At 48.0% G+C, this 20383-nt stretch overlaps 1 protein-coding gene across 1 annotated transcript in view; it reads right to left on the bottom strand.

Annotated features, from left to right (window-relative positions):
• The window catches only part of LOC119459191 (uncharacterized), an 89406-nt gene that overhangs the window by 12230 nt on the left and 56793 nt on the right, over window positions 1–20383 (bottom strand). The window contains exon 2 of the mRNA XM_037721015.2: window positions 4957–5183. Coding sequence (XP_037576943.1) covers window positions 4957–5154 — 198 coding nt within the window. The 5' untranslated portion in view covers window positions 5155–5183. The remainder of the gene's footprint in view (window positions 1–4956; window positions 5184–20383) is intronic.

Below are 20383 nucleotides of genomic sequence, written 5' to 3'. Positions count from 1 at the left end.
GTCGGCTTCGTGCATCGGAATTTGCCAGTAACCTGAACGCAGATCAAGACTGGAGAAGTACTCGGCACCTTGCAGGGAATCGAGGGCATCGTCAATGCGATGCATGGAGTACACATCCCCGCGCGTGATCTGGTTGTGCGCTCGTTAATCTACACAGAAACGCACGGACCCATCTTTTTTTCGAACCAAAATAATGGGAAACGACCAAGGGCTAGCGGAGGGACGAATTATCTCACGTTGCACCATGTCGGCAACGTTTTGCTCAATAATTTTGCGCTCAGCTAGAGACACGCGACACGGCCTGCGACGCACGATGGATTTGCCGTCTGTCTCAATCCGATGCGCTGTGATGGTCGTCTGTCCCAATGTTGAAGAATGGGCGTCAAATGAACCTCCATGCTTCTTCAACAAGGCATGGAGCTGTTGCGTCTACGAAGGGGTCAAGTCCGAGATGATTACAGCAGCAAGAGCGGAGGTAGAGGCAGAATGTCCAGCAGGAGGGATTTCAGCGGGAGCAGCCTTGAGGGGAAAGACAGAGAGAGGCTCTGAATCAGCAACGCAAGCCAAAGTGGTGCCTTTAGGAGGTATAATTTTCTCAGATGTTGTGTTCCTTGCTGCGAGAAGCACAGAACCATTATGAAACCTAACTAGGCCTTAACAATGGCTATCCCTTTTGTGAGCCAATGCGCACAAGGTAACATTGACAAATCGCCATGGTCGATGACGTCGGACGTGATGTTCAGAATTTGCTGACAGCCTGGAGGTATCTCGGTATCTTTTGCAGCGAGTAGACGAAGTTGCTGGTACGGTTCATCGCCGAGTGAATAGTCGGTGTCAGTCATATGTACGACACCTTGCCCACAACGTATAGCAGCAGAAGCAGAGGCAAGGAAATCCCATCCTAAAATGAGCTGGTGGGAGCAGGGCGTCAGCACAGCAAATTTATGTAGTGGACGATGCCATCGATGAATACACGCACTGTACAAAACGCAGAAAGGCGGATTGTTTTCCCTTGAGCTGCAACAAGCGCGGGTCCATCATAAGGCGTCATAACTTTCCTGAGACGCCTACACGAATCGGAATGCATAACAGATAAAGTCGTACCGGTGTCCACCAAAGCATCAAGGTGCACACCTTCAACGAACACGGACATCATATTACAAGGGCGCGCTGGAGGAATTGGAGTCCTGTCGGTGAATGCAGTTTTTCCTCCGAAAACGGCATTACTTAGTTTTCCGGGCGGCGGTCAGAGGCGAATGAGGCAGGCCGAAGCGGTGACGAGGAGCGGCGGAACGGCGAAGGTGATAGGCGTCTGGTGGTGCGGTAACCATGCGGCGTCTCGGTCGTTGCGGGCGGAGATGGGGAACGGCGCGGAGGGGAAGCGTAACGACGGATTTGGTAAGAGGCCCCACCAGAGTACGTATCGCGTTCACACAGGTCATACCCGCGACGCTCATCTTGTTGGCGCTTGCGGCAAAAAGGTGATATATGGCCGCGAGAACCACAGTAATAACAGGTAGGACGAGACGGTCGCCAAGGCGGGTAGTAAGGGGCGCTCGGTGCGCTGTGAGATAGTGCGGTCAGATGGGGCGATGACGGCTCAAGCGGTAATGAGGGGACATTGGCCGGAGGAGCGACACCAACCTGCGTGTATGTGGGTAGAGGCAACGTTGGACGTACACTAGTTGGAGGCGCGGTAGGAACCTGCGCGTATGTTGGTAAGGTGCGAGGGGCCGGAGGGTCCACATTCGCAGAGCAGGTCATTGACGTAAGTTCCTCTCTGATAACGTCGCGCAATGCTGCACCAGAAGGCTGAGCAGGAATCAACGGAGATGACAAGCCAAGTGAGTGCAGTTCTTTGCGTATGATCGCCCCGATCATCATACGCAAGTCAGGATCTGCCGCAGAACGGTGTTCGCTGAAGTCCTGCTGCAAGCGCACGGACTCGAGCTCGTCGAGGCCCTGGCACGTCAAGACGATGTCAGCGACGGTAGCCGGGTTCCTGACGGCGAGCGCGTTGAAGGCCACAGTCCCAATACCTTTAAGAATGTGGCGTATCCTGTCTGACTCAGCCATGGAATCATTGACGCGGCGACAGAGTGCAAGCACATCCTCGATGTACGATGTGTAGGACTCGCCGGAATGTTGTTTGCGAGCATCCAGAGTTTTCTTCGCAAGGGCGGAGGGTACCGCCGGCGTGTCAAAAACTTGCCGAAGCTGCTGCTTGAAGTTCGTCCAATTGGTGAAATCAATCTCGTGGTTGAAAAACCAGGTCTTCGCCACACCGGTCAGGTAGAACGAGACATAGCGGAGCTTGTGGGGATCATCCCACCGATTAGCATAGCTTACGCGCTCGTAATCATCCATCCAGTCCTCAGCATCTTCACCGCGAAGACCCGCGCACAGACGGGGATCACGCTGGTGGCCGCTGATGATCACAGAAGGTGCGGCTTGTGGAAGCGGGATGGTTAGGGTAGAAACGCCAGGCTGCTCGTCCTGCGACATGCTGACAGACAGTGGGCACAAGCGGCGACCCGAACGAAGCTCCAGGGAGTAGGCTGCAGGGGCGTAGAGGACGGAGAACCAAGATGCACCTCCACCACTTGTGACGTCACAGTAAGGGCGGGCCTTTAATGAGCCCGAGAGACGACACGGCGAAGAAGGGCGGCATCCACAACCAGCCTGAGCAGCCTTCGACACATACCACGCTGATCATGATGCGCCCGCACGCGCGATGAAGATGAGGGGCACACGCATGATGATGATAATGTACAGATGATGAAGTGCACAATAAATGCCCACAATACATATATTTAAGGTGATCATTTTAAAGTTGTTTGGAATTTTTAAAAAGATTCTGTTGTAGATAAAATAATTTCAGTCCTTGAGCTGCATTATTCAGAGGCAGACATTACTTGCACGAGAAATCGAAACACATATTCAACTAACTAATAAAAATCCTCTAATTATTGTTTCAGATAATTACTTTACAGCCCATATTGAATTTCCGAATTGTAGCCGGTGAGTTCCCAAGTTGTATCCACTTGGAATGAATTTCCAGAATGACGCCAGTTTGAAGATACGTGCCATCAAACTTGTCGTAAAAGGGCAGTGTTCTTTTACTTACATCTTTAACAAAGCGATGTTTTATGCCTGACGCAAAAAAGTAACTGGTGCGCTCATGTATGTCGTTCGAAGCTTTCCGAAACATTTCCTCAAAATTTGCGTCATCCTGGAAATTCCTTTCAAGTGCATTCGTCTTGCAAGCGCACCTGCTACCCTTCGTAAACTGCAATATGTGCCGCAAGGTATTCATTTAAGAAGTAAATTAAAGAATTATTGTTAATTACTTGAATAAGGGCTTCGATTTCACGTGCTACTAATTCCCGCCTCTTGGACTAACCCAACTCACCGAGAAGAATTATGCTATCTATGACAGGCGATTTTTAAAAATTCCATGCAACTTAAAAATGTTAGCCTTGTACAATGGCAATTTTGAAGCTGTCATAGACTGAACATTCACTGGGCAGAAAACAGCGTTCAATCTGTCAGGGCAACAAATAAAAAAATTCGAAAAAGTAAAGGCGATCACAAGCACTGTCAATCAGTTCAGTTGACAGGCAGCGCTTGTGATTGTACCTTCTTTTTCGTCTTTGTTTATTTGCTGCGCTGACAGATCACGAATGTGTTCCAACTCCCCAGTTCTCGCTACTTGTGAGAAAACAACGTGACAAGTTTACAGTGATAACGCATATAAAAGGTGGCGTAGGCAATTGTTATATATAAATTGTGTAGCCTCTTTTTCAAGGATATTAGGTACGCTGACGCCCATAAGAATTCTGGTGAATTGTATAGCTTTCGCAAACCTGAAGGTGTTTAAAATTGGTGCACGTCTTACTCACGCCTGTCTGCGCAAGCATTCTTGTTTTTTAGGCCAGCGATCTTCTTGATAAATTCAGTACAGTCCTGAGCCCTGAAGCAAGTGTAACTTTATTTTTTATTGGTTGTATACATGAGCAATAGGAGTGTCCAAGTGGGAAAAAGTTTTTGTGAATTGTACCCTACGTGTTTGGGTACAACTGGAACGACTGGAACTGTTCAATAAATAAAAATAACCATGGAGTTGTGCTTCTCGTCTTTCTAAATACGCTCAGTTGCACATAGCTCCTTGAAGAGACATGGCAGGTGTCGAGTGAGCTCCTGATTAACACTTTGCAGTGCGATGAATGAGGTTTAAATCACGCATCCTAGACCCCAAAGAGATGTGACGTAACGGTAACCATCTTCTATCAGGTTTACCCACTAATACGACCAGTAAATATTTTGTACTATTTTTTGTTACTTTATAGATAAATTATGGCGTTTAATCACTCACTAGTGCTTTTGTAAGCTCAGAATTGGTCGGTGTTAGAGCCACCAGTACAAACAGTATGAATGACAAGGCTGCTCCCCCATCTTTCCTTGTGGGAACATGCTTATCCCCGAGCAGCTCGTTTCCTTATTATCCAGTCCGATATTCTGCTCTTGCCGTTGTTCTACCTTCTCATTTCTGCACGTGTCTTGCGTAATAAAGCCTACTGCAGTTAAATGTATCGCAGAAATACAATGTACCTTTTACAGTGCAGTAATTATCTTGCTGCACCTGTGCATAACATAGGCAAAAGTGCAATAAATTATTGGTGACGCAATTGCAACGGCAGAAAAGTAGAAGTAAATGTCCGACGCTATGTGACAGCATAGGCTTTCAGAATACTTAATGCACAAATGAAACTGTAATGACCACATCACAAAAATAAAGTAAGGAAATGACAACTGATGTGACCATTTAGAGTTGAGGAGTGCTGTCAATTGTTACCACAGGCTATCTCTGTTATTGGAGCTTTGTGGGTGGGAACTGTCGAAGAAAAAAAAAGTACTTGTGCGAGTAAAAAATAAGGGTGGAAGGCATAGACTTACCACTGAACATACACTTGTGACCTCGAGAACGGTGTTGTAGAAGCGAATGTGTTTCTGCTGTGAGACGACGTAATTGGCCATGCCAGTGAAAGTGTAGTACTCGCTCACTTCGCGGGGCTGGCACACGTGAGGGCCCGTTCTTTGGCACAACAGGCACCCGGCCAAGATGGAGAGCCGCAGAAGTGGTTGATTTCGCATCGCTTCCTGTTGCCAACGCTCTCTGAAATCTAGCAAACAGGATTGTGTAGCTAGAAATTGATTGTCTCCATTGGTTCCGTAGTGAAACAAACAAATCGAGCATTGTGATGCCGCTGATGTCACTGGTTTAATTTTAGAGAGACTTTCCAAAATATCGAAGCTTAAGCTTTACAAATGTTCGGTATAGGCGATTACGCTTTCTTCAAGTTTGCAGTTTGGATGCTACGTTTTAAAAACACAGAACGTAAAAGTTTTATAAGCATCTAAAAAAATTGCCCGCCTTTCCCCTGTCGAGGAATTGGGGGTAAGCGAAGCTTGTGGTGTGTATCTGACCTTCGTGGTGATTTTCTTTCTCTTCTTCTGTCTCTCTTTTCTCTCGCTCTATCTTTCTCTTTATTTCTTTACTTCTTTCTTTCTCTTTTACTCTCTCTCTCACTCTTCTTTTTGGCCCTGATATGTGCCATTGAGCTTGAACCCTTTCTGCACAATCGCCAGGATCGGCCCACTGTTCGCCGTGACACAACCACCACCACCCACACTTGTGAGCGTATAAAGCGTCGCTTAAAAATAGGCTATTTTTTATGAATTATACGCATAGCTATGCGCTTTCGCCGCTGTTTATTTTTAAACTTTTGTACAGCCTATCTGGTGCATGTTCGCAACAAAGGTCGCTTACCCTTCACCTCTTCCACCCCACACAATATCCCTCATACTGTCCCTACTGTGGAGCAAAGCCTATAGTATATCTTTGCACCTGGGAGTGCTCACACCCTCCGGGCTTCTCCCCTACCCCTTCACCTTCGCCTTCCTCCTGGGAGACTGCGCTGACCAGCTTAGACCCGCAAGAGCAGCGACGGCTTATCCAGCGGGCAAGCGAGGTGGCGCGAGTCAATGGGTCCAGAACTAAGGGCTCCAGTCGCTCCACCCTACGAGGAAGTCGACCCACCTCATTAACAATAAATGTTTCTCTCTCTCTCTGTCGGTTACCTGAAAAAAAAAGAATACCGTAATTGCGTGTTAAACTTCAAGTCGATAATCTTCTAGGTTCACCATGCGATCAAGATAACTACCAACCTAATGCATAAGTAAACGTGCATCTTTAGTGTCTATCAGATATGGAGAAGTCTACAAACATGCATGCGCCGACTGCGTGTGTCGCAAATAAATATTCCGTTAACTGCCATTTGACTTGAGTCTAAAATAATTTGGTTAGGTAGCACTTGCCGCGTGTGCTTTTCTGCTTATTGACACAATCGCAGAACCATTTGGCGTTTCCGATGCCTTAAACTGATGCTTTTGAAGGTCGCGATTATCTCAAAATGGCAATATTGATTATTGAAGCATCTTTCATTACCGATGTGATAAAATTACAGCCACAGCACTATTTTCCCGCCTACTATGATATTCAGAATAATTAAAAGGCGAGAATATTGCTGCCCGTCAGATGTCGGGAAGTGCCCGATACGCTTGCTTTTGCTTTTGTGCAGATGTCCTTGCTTCTTGTGGCACGTTTCTGGGAGTTTCGTAAACTGTTGATAATTGCAGTTCCCCGAGTCAATGTAGTGGGACAGCAACTTTTTCATTGCAAAGACGCAAACATTTTACGGACTTTTCGTGGCCCGAATAACCGAGTTGAAGTAACGTTCTTTTCGCGCGGGTGCTTTACGCAGAGAACAAGTGTGTTTAGTAAATCTTGAGACGATATTAGTGCCGGATAGAAATATAATGAACAGTCGGCCAATCAGCAGAGCTGTTTGGGTGAGCACGTCAAATAAAAAAAAGAAAAACAGAAGCTTATGGCTTTAGAGAAATTGCTTTTAATGCTTATCACGCCCAATGCAATGCTGGCTGCAAGCTGCAAAGATCGTCAAGAAAAATATTTTATTGCGAAAGCAATTATATGGACACTTCAACCGGATTTCTGCCGTCGCCGTCGCCGTGAGGTTCCCTATAATTAAAATCTTCGCCGCGCGCCGTATGCCCGAGCGGAAGCGTGCGGGGACGCGCGCTATCACGGAGAGAGAACGCACTCAATCACCTACGCGCAAGCAAGGAAGCGGGAAGCCAGCGCCGGAGGGAGCGCGGGAGAGAGGGGGGGGGGGCGCACTTCTACTCTGCCAACAACCGCGCTCGTCGCTCGCTCGTCCGCACCGTCTCTTATCTCCACTCGGCTCTGACCTTTATGTGCCGTACATTCGCCGCTCAGTTTCCGTTGAAGCGATATACCGCACGTACCTTCGCCCGCTGCGGCGTATGCTTGCTGCCAGCGTTTTGACAGTCGTTGTCTGCAGTCATTCAGTGTGATCTATTCGTGTTTGTTTGTGCGCGCTCACACCACGCTTGTTCATTCAATTAGTAATAGTCGGGCCACATTTTCCAACGCACGCTACACATGCAATGCTGCCCGGATCGGCAGTGCAGCGCTACAGGTGTATCCCTTCGCACGCGCTGCCCACGGGGAGCGCTTCTCATCAACACCACCGATTCACACGCGCCTTCTAGTGGTCATCGAGTCTCTCTTCATGTCGGTCTACTTACGCCGCAGCACACCTGCTTACTTAATCAGCTCATGTTCACTACAATTCATTTTGTCACCAAAGCCGCTTACCTTACTTCGTATGACATTGCTGTGTTGCTATCGCATTCATTGCTTCGCCCTTAGGGCGAAACTGTGACATTTTTTTTACAGCGAAGCTGCCTATGGTGAGGAGACGTGATTTTGTTGCGTCTGCACGGAAAAACTATCATCATAGGCAATGGCTCGAGCGTCGTCGTCTTCATCCATAGCTGGGTACCCCTCGGCGCAACCGCGCGAACGCGCTGGTGCCACTGCTCGCGCGTACGTCGTCATCGTCTTCTTCCACAGTAGTCCCCTTTGAGCGGAAAAACCATCATCATCGGCAATAGCTGGAGCGTCGTCGTCTTATTCCACGGCTGGTCGTTGGCGCCTCACGGCGCCACCACGCGAATGCGGTCATTCCACTGCTTCGACGTCATGCCACTTCGTCGTCATCTTCTTCCGGAGCGTTGCCGCTCATCATTCCAGCGTACAATTTCACTTCTCTTCAGTCGTCGTGATGGAGAGGCCGCGTTTACGGGGTTATCATGCATTGCTTAAGGGTATATGAGCCATTCATTTGTCTTACGTGAAGGACAGATTTAATAAAAGTGGTGATACGCGAATGTGTGCGCGTACCTATCATCACGGTGACCACCGATCAGGACAATAAAATGTCGATACCCTTGTTCAAAATTCCGTGTCACATCTGAGTTGAGCGCTAAACAGCTTCGCGGTCATGCACCTTCACGGAGTGGAATGTGTCTTATTTTTTTTTCAATTAAATCCCATATTACGAGTTTTTATCTGAAGTGTCCTTACTACGTGACGTCGAAAACGTGCGAGAAAGTTCCTGACGAGATTGCTCCGAAGTGTGTTAGTGCTTTATACGGCACAGGGTTAAACTGTCCTTTATAACAACAATCATATACATAATGGGGGTCACAGTCTAAAGGGACCGACCGGATACGTGGGACGCCGTAGTTGAGGGCTCTTGGTTAGGATTTCCTTTAAAGTGCAAGTAAATCAAGTACACGAATGTTTTTTTAAATTCTTTTCTTTCTCATTACGACGACATTAAACAGCTTCAGCCGCGTTTAAGATATTTCAAGTTTAAATTAGGGTGTTACGTGCTAATAACACAATATTATTACGATGCATGCTTTAGTGCGGAACTCTGGAGTAAGTTTGACAACCAGGGGTTCGTTAACTGTGCGGTACACGAGCGTTTTTGCACATTGCCCACCTCTATATACGGTTGCCGGGGCCGGGATTTGATCCCGCGCCCTGGGCTTAACCGGGCAACACCAGAGCCACTACACACCCACGGCAGGTCGGACCTAAGTTGGGAAATGAACCCTTGACCTTGTGGTCAGCAGCAGAACGTCATTATCATTGAAGCACTGCGGATGGTCATGTCATTGATCGATTGACTGATAAATTTTTAAATATTTACACAGAACTCGCAAATTATTGAAGTGGAAATGATTGACAGGCTCGGGGATAAGTGTGTTTCAAAACCATGATTTGCATTTTACCGCGACGAGTTAGCTTACCTGCGTAATGGTGTGTAAGGTTTTTGCAAACAGCGCATGTATGATGATGTATGCGAAAAAGTTGTATATATGTGTGTGTCCCTTGCTCGTAATAAAGATTGTTGCATGTTAGCGCCTGTGTGTGCCACGTTTTCCTTCGTCTTTGTCTCTTCACGCGCTATAAGCCCCGCGATGTCATACCGACAAGCCCAGATCACTGCATTACAACACTGCTTTACAGAGAAAATGTCTGGATCGAATGTCTATAGAGGGGAGTAGGGTAAATAGAAGAAAATAAGAAAAGCAAATTAATCTAAGTTAAGAAAGAAAGCTTGTCAGGCGATATATCCACTTGGAATGAATTTCCAGAATGACACCAGTCTGGAGATATGCGCAAGTTCGCCGTAAAAGTGCACTGTTGTCCACTTACTTTTTTAGCAAATTGATGTTTTATACATAGAAGCACAAAAGAAACTGGAACGCCCATGCACTTCGTTCCACACTTTGGGAAATATCTCGAAACTTGTGTTATACTGAAAATTATTTCAAGTGGATGCGTCTTGCAAACTCACCAGCTACAATTCGTAAATTGCAATATGTGTCGTAAAGTAATTAACTAACAAGTTCATTAGTCATTTTTTTAATTAGTTAAACATGTGTTTCAATTTTGCGTGCTATCTTCCAGGATCCTAACGTCAGGATCTTGACGACGCCGTGCAGTGTACCGTGGCTATGAACGCTGTGGTGCATACACTTGTCTATGATGATGGGGTGGACTTGGAGCAGCAAACGCACTACTTGGCCATCGCACCGGGCGAAAACAAGACGCTGGTGTCCTTGCTGTTTGATGAACATGCCGAAGACGCTCAATATAGTCAATAATGATAATATATAAATTCACTATAGCAATATACACTACAGCAGACCCACCATAGTCACAGCTTCTCTTGATTCCATCTTCGCAGTAGTGGAAGAGCTTTGATTTTTTTAAATACGGGTAAGTCTCTCCATTCCGGTAATTTCCAAATAATCGCGAATACCTACAGTGGGCCTCAGACATCTGACACTTAAATACAGGTCGGAAGTACATGGCTCCTCGCTGAATGTCTATACAGACGGATCGGTCTTGTGCGGCTTTCGTCGTGCCTGCGCACCAAGCCATTCAACTGTTTCGTCTGCGTAACAAGAGGACACCAATATCTACGGAACTATTTGCAATCAGAGAGGCAGCTAACTATATTTTGCGACAGCCTCACGAAGAATGGACCGTCTTCAGTGACGCAGAATCGGCTCTGCAGCTACTTATATTTGTAATGAAAGAAAGCTCCCAAAGAGTGTTGGCTGTTCAAACTGCCGGCTATGCACTCTAGTGGAAGGCAACGGCCAACACATTGCATTTCAATAGATTAGCAGTCGCTGTGGTTTACACGGCAACGAACTGTCAATGCCGAAGCGAAGACAGCACTCTAAGAACCAGGGTCACTGCCTGCAATTTATATTTCAAGAGTGGACGCCAACTGCCTTATCTCAAGTGGCATCCTAAAGGCGACAGAAAAGTACTGGGACAATCCGGACAATCGCCACAGACGAATCCTAAGATTGGACCTTGCCATAAAATTTAGGCTCCCACTAAAAATTTTACGCAGCCGTGCCAGGCTTCTGCACAGACTAAGGCGGGGGGTAGCGTTTCTGCGTGAGTACGTGACCTCATTGCGACACGCCGAGTCTCCAGGCTCTGAGCTGTGCAGTGTGAATGAGACTATCGGTCATGTGCTGTGTGAGTGCCCTTAGTACGTGGAAGAGCGACAAAAGTTTAGCACTGACCTTATGCTCCTCGACAACCCACCGCTGTCGGAGGACGTTATTTTAGACCCTTTGCCAAATGTTAAATCAAGTTTTATGGGCATCCAGGCGTTACTTGACTTTTTACTGCGATAGCCATTATACGGACACTCCAAGCGCAGTTATGCCATCGCCGTGAGGTTCGGAAAAATGTCCAACGGCGATAAAATCGTCGCCGCGCACCGTACGCTGTGTGTGCGAGTGCAAGCGTACGAGGGTGAGCCAGCAATCGCGGATGAATGTAGAACACTGCACGGGAGGAAGGCAGGTCGCAAGCCCGCGGTCTTCTTTCGCGCGCGAGGCACGGGGGGCGAGGATACGGAGAGGGATAGGGGGTGCGTTCTGCTCCGTCGGCAGCTGCTACAGCACGGCTGCGCGGGTACCGTATCTTGAAAGCGATCTAGGATGTGGGCGAAGTGTGCGCCTGCGCGGGCCTCCTCTTCAAAGCGATCTGCGATGGGGACAAAGTGGATGCGCCGAAGTGCCGGTAGCTTTGTATGCGCTGTGCTTTCGCCGTTTAGTTCGCATTGAAGCGAGACGAGAGACAGCGCAAAGGTCAATTTGCTCACTCCGGCGTTTTCACAGCGAGTTTCCGCGGTCATCGAACGAGATGTGTTGATGTTGACCTGTGCGCGCGTGACACCATGCTATTTAGTTGGTAAGCGAATGTTTCCAGCTTAATACGGCCCTTTAAACTACTACCCTTGCTTCGTATAGCCCTCTACTAATTTGGTATCGCAATTTATGCTTCGCCTTTCAAGGCGAAACCGTGACTTTCTTAAATGTATGGGCCTGGACTGTAGGCTTTCAGTAGACCAAATTGCTTGCTATATCTTTTACACCCTCCTTCTCTCGACACCGTCACTCATCATACCATCGTCACTCATCATTCTTTCCCTCGTCCACTTCCTCAAGCGCAGAGCAGCTGGCTATAGGAATATATCTCAGGCGGAAGTCTCTTCATTTAGTATCATTAAACTTTTCTCTCTCTCGTCCCATCCTTAATGTTAGTTTATGTTGTGTCATTCGAATCTTAAGCTTGAACCACATTGGACTCTTTGCTCTCAATTGCAATGATAATTTAGGAACAGTCGTCTGATCCAGTAATAGCCCTTTTTAGCATTTTGTAAAAGCCAATCGCAATTTTTGAAGTCATAACTTAAGGCAAGGCCAACGCTCTTGAGTGCGAATAATGTGGACGTAAATTTCACATCGCATACGTGAAGTTTCCAGGCCAGGTCAGGAGTCGCGACTGTGAACAGTTTCCTATAAAATATGACATTGAAGTAGGTGCTTTTCATGGATATTGCACACGCAGGGAGATATGTAATATGTGGGTGTCAATGCGGCGTAATTACGTTTGGTAGTTAGTGCTTGTGTTAAAATGTGGCTGGCTTTGGGTTTTTGTGTATGTATGTGATATATTTCTCAGTGTTATTAAGCTGTAGCAAACATAGATTCCAATGTAGTCAAGCTACAAGTTCGTCTAAGCTGCTAATAGACGTAACGTGCCAACCGTATCAAAGGGGTAGTTGACACTGGCACGAGGCAAAACTCATTCTAATGTGGTCTAATTAGCAGGGCATCACTTTCTTGTGCTTGAGGATTCTAGTTCATGGGCATCATTGAACTTCGGACATTTTCTTTTTGTTTTTGGTGAAGCCCGAGAAGATCCGAGACTGAAGAAGCGAAACAAAACAAAGATACTTTTTCTTCGAGCCCTTGCAACCGGGCTAACATGCTTGCACACAATTCAATTACGCAGTGTTGCTGTCCCGAACCATTGCTGTCACTACGGGGGAAAATGCACAGTTCTCAAATATTGAAACCGGAAAAATCTAACAGAAATCAACGCCTTTATGCACATGGACATGCAAATGTGATGTGTAATAACTGTGCGACCAATTTTTAAGCATGCTATAGCTCGATTTGTATGCTTTGGGGTGTGCATTAGACGGCTATGATAATTGCAGGTGAACATGGAGGGAGATAATACATTCAAATAATTTCAATATTGTTCGCGTTTCTATGTTCAGCCCTTTCCAGAAACAAACCATCAAATTCAAGGTTGCGCCGACAATGCTCCAACGCCGCTAATGGCAGTCGACCATTAGTCAGCAATCGGCATTCCTACAGTACGCCTGAGGGGTCCGTCTGGCATCCTCTTGGATGTCCTTCAATTTGCGCCAGCGCCGCAGTGTGTGCACGGCGGGCGCTGCATGAAACGATCCCATGACGCTACACGCCAGTTTCATGACCGGAAATAAAATCGTTAAAGGACCCTGCTAGAACCTACGTTGCTCTCAAGCAAAAATGTCTTGTATTTGCAGGCGCTTGTTCACTATTTAAACCTGCACCATAGAACATTTCAGACGTGTCTGATGTGCCAACATCGGTAAGGGAACGCACGGCAAGATTCGAAATCTGCGGGCAGCCATTATAGAGCCAATATCGCTGTTGCAGTGACGGCAGCCCCCAGGATGATTCATGCTCACGAAACACTTCTTTATCAAGTGCTTTTGCATAGCACTGAAAACTCCGATAAAGAAGTGAAAAAATATAACTATTTTAGCCCACCGGGAAAGACCAATTACTGCTTACTTCTTCCTTAACGCAAAGTGAGCCAAAGGAAAATGCTCACCAAGACCTGCAGCAAGACAACATACATAGCAGTTTTTTAAACGCTAGGACATTGCGGGTATATGCTCCTAACCTTATTACTCTTAACATATAAATGACCACAAAGCTTCAAAGCGCTTTGTTTCAATGCAGGATATGTGGAATAATAAAACACAGGTGCAGCCCACAATGGGAAACAGCTGGACTCTTTCTGCTTTTCTGAAAGATCTGCGCTAAATAAAGTGCCGCACGAAACTTTATTTATTAGGCCGTTTTCTTGCCCAAGATAGGCACTATAATATATAGTCTAAAAAAGCCACTCATTGCGTACACACTACGGTGCTCAGTTCACCACATTCTTCTAGGTCATTGCATAGCTAAAGTTGCAACTATGCAAGCCTTACGTGCCTTAATTCATTATAAGATGTTTATTGATGCGAAAGGGTCAAATGACCCATTGAGCGAAAAATTACAGACGGTTTGGCTGAGCCAAGCACGGAATAACCTGCGAAATCTTTCTCGGGTGGAGGAAGTATCTATCCGGAGACTTTGGGCTGGGGCGGGCCTTACACCAGCCGTCACTTGTGCTTGGGGTCAACCATACGTAGGCATTGTCCAGTGTCCGAAGTGTTCTGATTCTGCATGTGCAGCAGATGCCTACCTCGGACGTGTGCTGGGACAAAGGCAATTCCTAAAAGTGTTCCTAAAAGTGTGAAATTGAACAGTGATCAAGTAGAAGACTATAAAAGATGGATTATGGACAGCGCATTTTGTAAGTCATTGTTACAGTATTTTTATGAAACGGTCCTGCATACTTAATTTAACTCCATTATGACGTTATGCCACTTGGAAACCCAAGCGAAAAAAAAGAAACACAATTTATTGGGCCAATTTCGCCATTTTCTTACACCAAGTTAGGCATGGCTAGGCTGTTGTTTGACCGTTTGCTAATTAAACACTTTGCAGTCGAGATGTTGTTTAACTGTTCTTTCGTTGCACACATGGTACACACAGTCATGCGCACTGGGTCGCATGATGCATACAGGCTTACCCGGTGGTCACAGGAGGAGGCGGATTGCTGACTTGTACAAAGACGATGTTGCTGCTTTACGCGGTACTGTCCGGTGTTGTATAGGAGCCTTTTCACTTGCATGAAGGGTATGAGATGGGAAATTATGCGCTCCGCTGTACAGTTGGGGGGAACAAGGTGGGCAAGTTTGCTCGGATATTTATACGCATTGCTCACAGAGTTCAAAGGCACAGTAGTTTCCTCAAACGAAGACTTACACCTTCAACACCCCTTAATGGAAGAGAATTCTTCAACGTCGAAAAGGTCGCCAAGTTCGCGGACATGGGCGCGATGACGCAATCAAAGTCCTTCTTGTGCCACAGCATGTCACACAGGGGATACGCAATGCAAGGCGGGTTGTCGATGATGTCCGCTTAAAGACGGTAGTCGCAGCCATTGCCAAAGACAGGCGTCTCTCGGCGTTGTGATGCTCGTATGCAACGTCCGGCGTTATTCGGGCTTGTCGCTGTACATCCGCTTCGGCAGTGCGCTTGGCACGCTTGTGCAATATTCCGTTCTCCAATCACTTCTGTCGTTCTTCAGCAGTTTCGTAGGCACGTTTCAATGTCAATGAATTGTCTTTGTTGCCGCAGTCGCAATCGCTTGGCCACATCATCTTCGTCGGTCGATTCCCACTGCCTCTGTCGCAGATCTCGCTGTTGTTCGCTGCGCTTTGAGTGACGAATGTGTTCGTTTGACATTTCCCAAGATTTTTATTTCACACTTGCGCACGCGGGCGTAGGTGTGAAAAGAAGATGGTGTGCACGCAAAAAACGCGCATGTCAAAACGCGCGTATGAAGAGGATTCACACAGGCAGAGACCGAATCCGGGTTGGTTGGCTATAGTAGTGCTTTTGCACTAAAAAGCTGGCGTCCGCAGTCTGTGGCAGCCAAATAACACGTAAAGTCTCATTGGCTGCGATGGCACGCCACGGGCGTGCTTCGTGAAATTTCCATTGGCTCTGCTGCGACGGAACAGAACAGGCAAAAAGAAGCACCTCCTGCACGATAGCGCGCCAAGTGCTGCTTGAAGGGAGAGGCGATTGCCACGACGCCACGTCACCCTCACTCTCGCTCTCGAAAGCCAGCGCGTAGTATCGAGCCAGCAGCGCAGGCTGCTGCTGCTTGCTGCCTCGGGCAGCACGTACGGCTATCGCCTACCGACCTTGGTGGCGGCTGCTGCTTCTTCGGTCTCTTATCGCGCAGGATGTCGGTGGCATGCGGCATTACCACTGCAGGCTACTGCTGCTGCCGCTTGCTTGCTCGGGCAGCACGTACGGCTATGGTAGATTATTCGCAGCGTAAAACTAGAAGGACCGCTCAGCGGCGTTTAATTGCACATTACCGCTTTCGCATTCACGACTTATAGGAAGTTCTTAGGTGTCCTTGGAATTTATAAAGCGTACTTTTCCTGGTCTCTTCCTTCGACTTTTCCGCTACTCCTGCTGCTACTGCCTTGCACGACGCGTCCGGGGTGGTGAGAGGTCACGGCAGAAGTGCGGCAGACAATACAGGCGACGTCAACGACTTTTCGGCAGAGCGGCCACAATGTCCTGTGACACAGCCGGGGATACTCCATAATTCCCTCTGGACGCCGTAATTACGCGTGACTTCCTGCAAACCATCGATGCTCTACCAAAGGTCGGCAAACTCAATTATGGGTCGGCTCACTCAGGCTCAGACTGATCCATGAGTGTGGGTCTGACTGACATCAGCTACATAAAATTTTCGTCACTCTCAGTACGAGTGGAGAAAGCTAAGAATAATTCTGGTGAATTTCAGCGTATGTGTCATTGTGTCTGAGCTGGTTTCTCTTGAACCTTTAGATGTCAACATTGGTCACTATGTATGTGGCAGTGAGTGTGTGCCGCTCTTCAATGAACGCATCTGACGCCAACTTGGGTAACTAGGTATGTGCCACTGAGAATGGGCCACTCTGAAATGACGAAAAAGATCCCTTACATTTCTCCGATACTGGGCGAAATCGAACTCACGTCACAAGAGTTTCACAAGGACAGCAACCCGATCCATTAGCAGGCTGCGCCACAAATACACTGGTTAAATGCACTGGTTATGTGCCGCTTTTCCAAGAACGTCTTTTACTCCAACACTACAGAGGGCTGCGCCATAAACGCGCTAGGTTTATATATGCCACTCCACAATCAACCTTTCACAAACTTGGGTCACTCAGAGTGTGCCGCTGCGAGCGCTGCGACATGGCTCAGCGTTCGCATGCAGCGGCGCGTCACGCTGCTCGTCTCAGAGGCCTCGCGTGGACTTCATGCTAGCACCGCTAGATGATGTAGAATATCCAGAAAAAAGCGTGACAGAGGACCACGGTTGCCGGATGACGTGGTTTTCAGCGTTGGCATGCACCGGCGCTCAATGCATTTCGGAGGGCAAGCGCAGGCTTAGCGGAGGCGGCACTATGTGGCGTTGCAAGTCATTATGGTAGCTGCGGTAAGGTTAGGCCGTCGCAGATGTGTCGAAACTCCAGGCGGAATAGAAGGTATGGGCAACCAGACAAGTTTTCGGGGAGCGAAGCTCGGGTCGGTATTGTCGCCATCACGATTGCATTTTTGTCGTTGTTGGTCGTTGAAGCTAACACTTTGGGCTAGCTGAAAGCGTTCCTCGGTATATGGTTACGGTAGAAACTGGAGCACATTCTAAAGCGTCTGGTTGATAGGATGATAAAACAGTATCAATGACTTGGGAAGGATTGCGACCGTAGAGGAGAAAGTATGGAGAAATCCTGTAGTACTTTGTGTAAATGTATTATATGTGTACATGACAAACGGTAGAATGGTATCCCAGTTTGTATGATCCGATGAAGCGTACAGTGGGAGCAAGTCACCAAGGGCTCAATTGAAACGCTTCGCAAGCCCATTACTTTGAGCATGGCACACTAAGATGTTTGTGTGAACAACGCGGCAATGTGCAAGCAGGGCTTCAAACACCTGCGACAAAAACACACGGCCACTATCGCTGAACAGTTGCCGAGGGGGGCCATGACGAAAGATGGAAAGATGGAGCAGAAATGATGCAACGTCACTGGTGGTGGCTGCAGGTGGAGCGGTGGTTTCAGCATACCGTGTAAGGTGGTCAACTGCTACAATGATCTATCGTTTGCCAGCGGGTGTTAACGGTAGCAGCCCGCATAAGTCGATTCCCACACAGCCACTATCGCTGAACAGTTGCCGAGGGGGGCCATGACGAAAGATGGAACGATGGAGCAGAAATGATGCAACGTCACTGGTGGTGGCTGCATGTGGAGCAGTGGTTTCAGCATACCGTGTAAGGTGGTGAACTGCTACCATGATCTATCGTTTGCCAGCGGGTGTTAACGGTAGCAGCCCGCATAAGTCGATTCCCACACAGCCACTATCGCTGAACAGTTGCCGAGGGGGGCCATGACGAAAGATGGAACGATGGAGCAGAAATGATGCAACGTCACTGGTGGTGGCTGCAGGTGGAGCGGTGGTTTCAGCATACCGTGTAAGGTGGTGAACTGCTACCATGATCTATCGTTGGCCAGCGGGCGTTAACGGTAGCAGCCCGCATAAGTCGATTCCCACGCAGCCACTATCGCTGAACAGTTGCCGAGGGGGGCCATGACGAAAGATAGAACGATGGAGCAGAAATGATGCAACGTCACTGGTGGTGGCTGCAGGTGGAGCAGTGGTTTCAGCATACCGTGTAAGGTGGTGAACTGCTACCATGATCTATCGTTTGCCACCGGGTGTTAGCGGTAGCAGCCCGCATAAGTCGATTCCCACACAGCCGAAGGCAAAAGCAGGCCACTGTAACACAATTACAGCCGCTTTGTGGCTGTTATTACAGCCACAAAGCGGCTGTAATAAACCGTAGCCCAGATGAGGCGGGTATTTGGCGGCGTTGTCATTGCTGGCACGAGTGAAAGAATGTTTGGACAAAGCTAACCATTCCTCGCTAGAAGTGACGGCAGGAGCTCAAACGTCTTCAACTCGAATGCGTCTATACATTGTGAGTCGGTGTGGAAAGACGCACATATCGGAACGCAAATTCAAAGGTAAAACAAGCGGTCACTTGCGAACATCTGGCATGTAGCTGCGTCGATACAAGGGGTTGTCAAAATGGAAAGCTTGGCGACGCAGGGCACGGGAGGCTGGAGATGCAGGCGAGCCGAAAAGGAGGTCCAAAAGAGAGGCCAGCCATGGTGTCTTGCGCTGTTCTGACGAAAAGGTGTGCATGTCGACTGACAACACCTCCTTAAAGGGGGAGAGCGATGCCGCGAGGCATTATCCTCTAACACCCCGCACGAAACATGACCATCACTGAAACCTTCCCACGTGCGGCAACCGACAGTCGCACCACACTGTCGCAAAAAGTTGATGCCCAAAATTACTTCGTGCGTCGATCGGGGCATAACTACGAATTCAATCGCGAAAACTCCACCAGCCGAGTAAACTTCAGAAGCGCACACACAAACAGGATGCAACGACTCGCCACTGATTCCACAAAACGTTGCAGCCTGGTTCCACGGAAATACAGCTTTGCGCCCTAAGCGAACTTTAAAAGCGACACTCACTACAGATAATGCTGCTCCGGTATCCACCGAAGCCATTGCAGAAACACCATCAACAAGTAAATGCACTTTGTTCTTAATCATGAAAACTGCTGGGGGCATTTCTGTCAATAGCGTGTGTCGAGCGAGCTCACCGCCACCGGCGGTGGTTGCTAGTTTTCCGGTTGCGAAGGTGAGGCGGAGTGGCGCAGTGGCCATAGAGATAGAGGTAAACGTGGTGACGAGAAGATTATGCTGGCGTCAAACTCCTATTAGATGCCGGCGAGCGGCTCTGAAAGCTTTCTTAAAGTAATGGTTGTCGGGAGCAGCGCCAGCTGACCAAGAGGTGGTGTACGGCAGTTAAATTGTCCTCATAAGAAATGTAGTCCTCGTTCAAAGCCTGGATCGACCATTCCTCGTTGTTGGGTTACGACTGAAAAGCCACCCGTTATATGGCACATGACACCGCATTGGGAACACCATGACAGAGGCCGCAAATTTTGCTGTTTGTAGTCAGGCACGTTGATGTCGACCGCATAGCCAGCAGGTGGGTCACATTCACCATGGCTAGGAAGCGCCTCCAGGAGGAGTGCGTGGGGTGAGGGCCTTCATCGTAGTCATGATCTTGATAGCTCCTGGTCCCTCTCGTATGTTGGGTAGACCTATACTCAACAGTCTCTGCGTGAACCGTCGGTTGCCATGCGGTCGAAACGGCCGTGTTTGTCATGTCATGTGGGGAGTACGCATCAACGATGCCGGCTGGGTGACGGCACATCTCTTCTCGATAGAGCAACTCCTCGCGAACAACAGCCGTATGCTTGACGGAAGGTCAATACACGAGCTCGTGTCTATACTCGCCACGATTGCGACATTACCCGAGAGACCAAACTTCGGTGGTATCTGTCGCATCTTCGGCGGCTCAAAGGTTCTGCAGTGACGAATCCAAGGAATCCAAGCTTTCTTTGCCGATCAAAAAACTAGTCTTCAGCTACTACTTTCAACAAATGTCCAACTTGATTATATTCGGACATTCGAGATACACCCTATTTGGCACAGTTTTAGCA

The sequence above is a fragment of the Dermacentor silvarum genome, chromosome 7 (genome assembly GCF_013339745.2).
Source record: "Dermacentor silvarum isolate Dsil-2018 chromosome 7, BIME_Dsil_1.4, whole genome shotgun sequence".
In the NCBI taxonomy this organism is placed as follows: Eukaryota; Metazoa; Arthropoda; class Arachnida; order Ixodida; family Ixodidae; genus Dermacentor; species Dermacentor silvarum.
The sequence above is the reverse complement of the archived record's forward strand: the minus strand, read 5'-3'. Positions and strand labels throughout refer to the sequence as shown.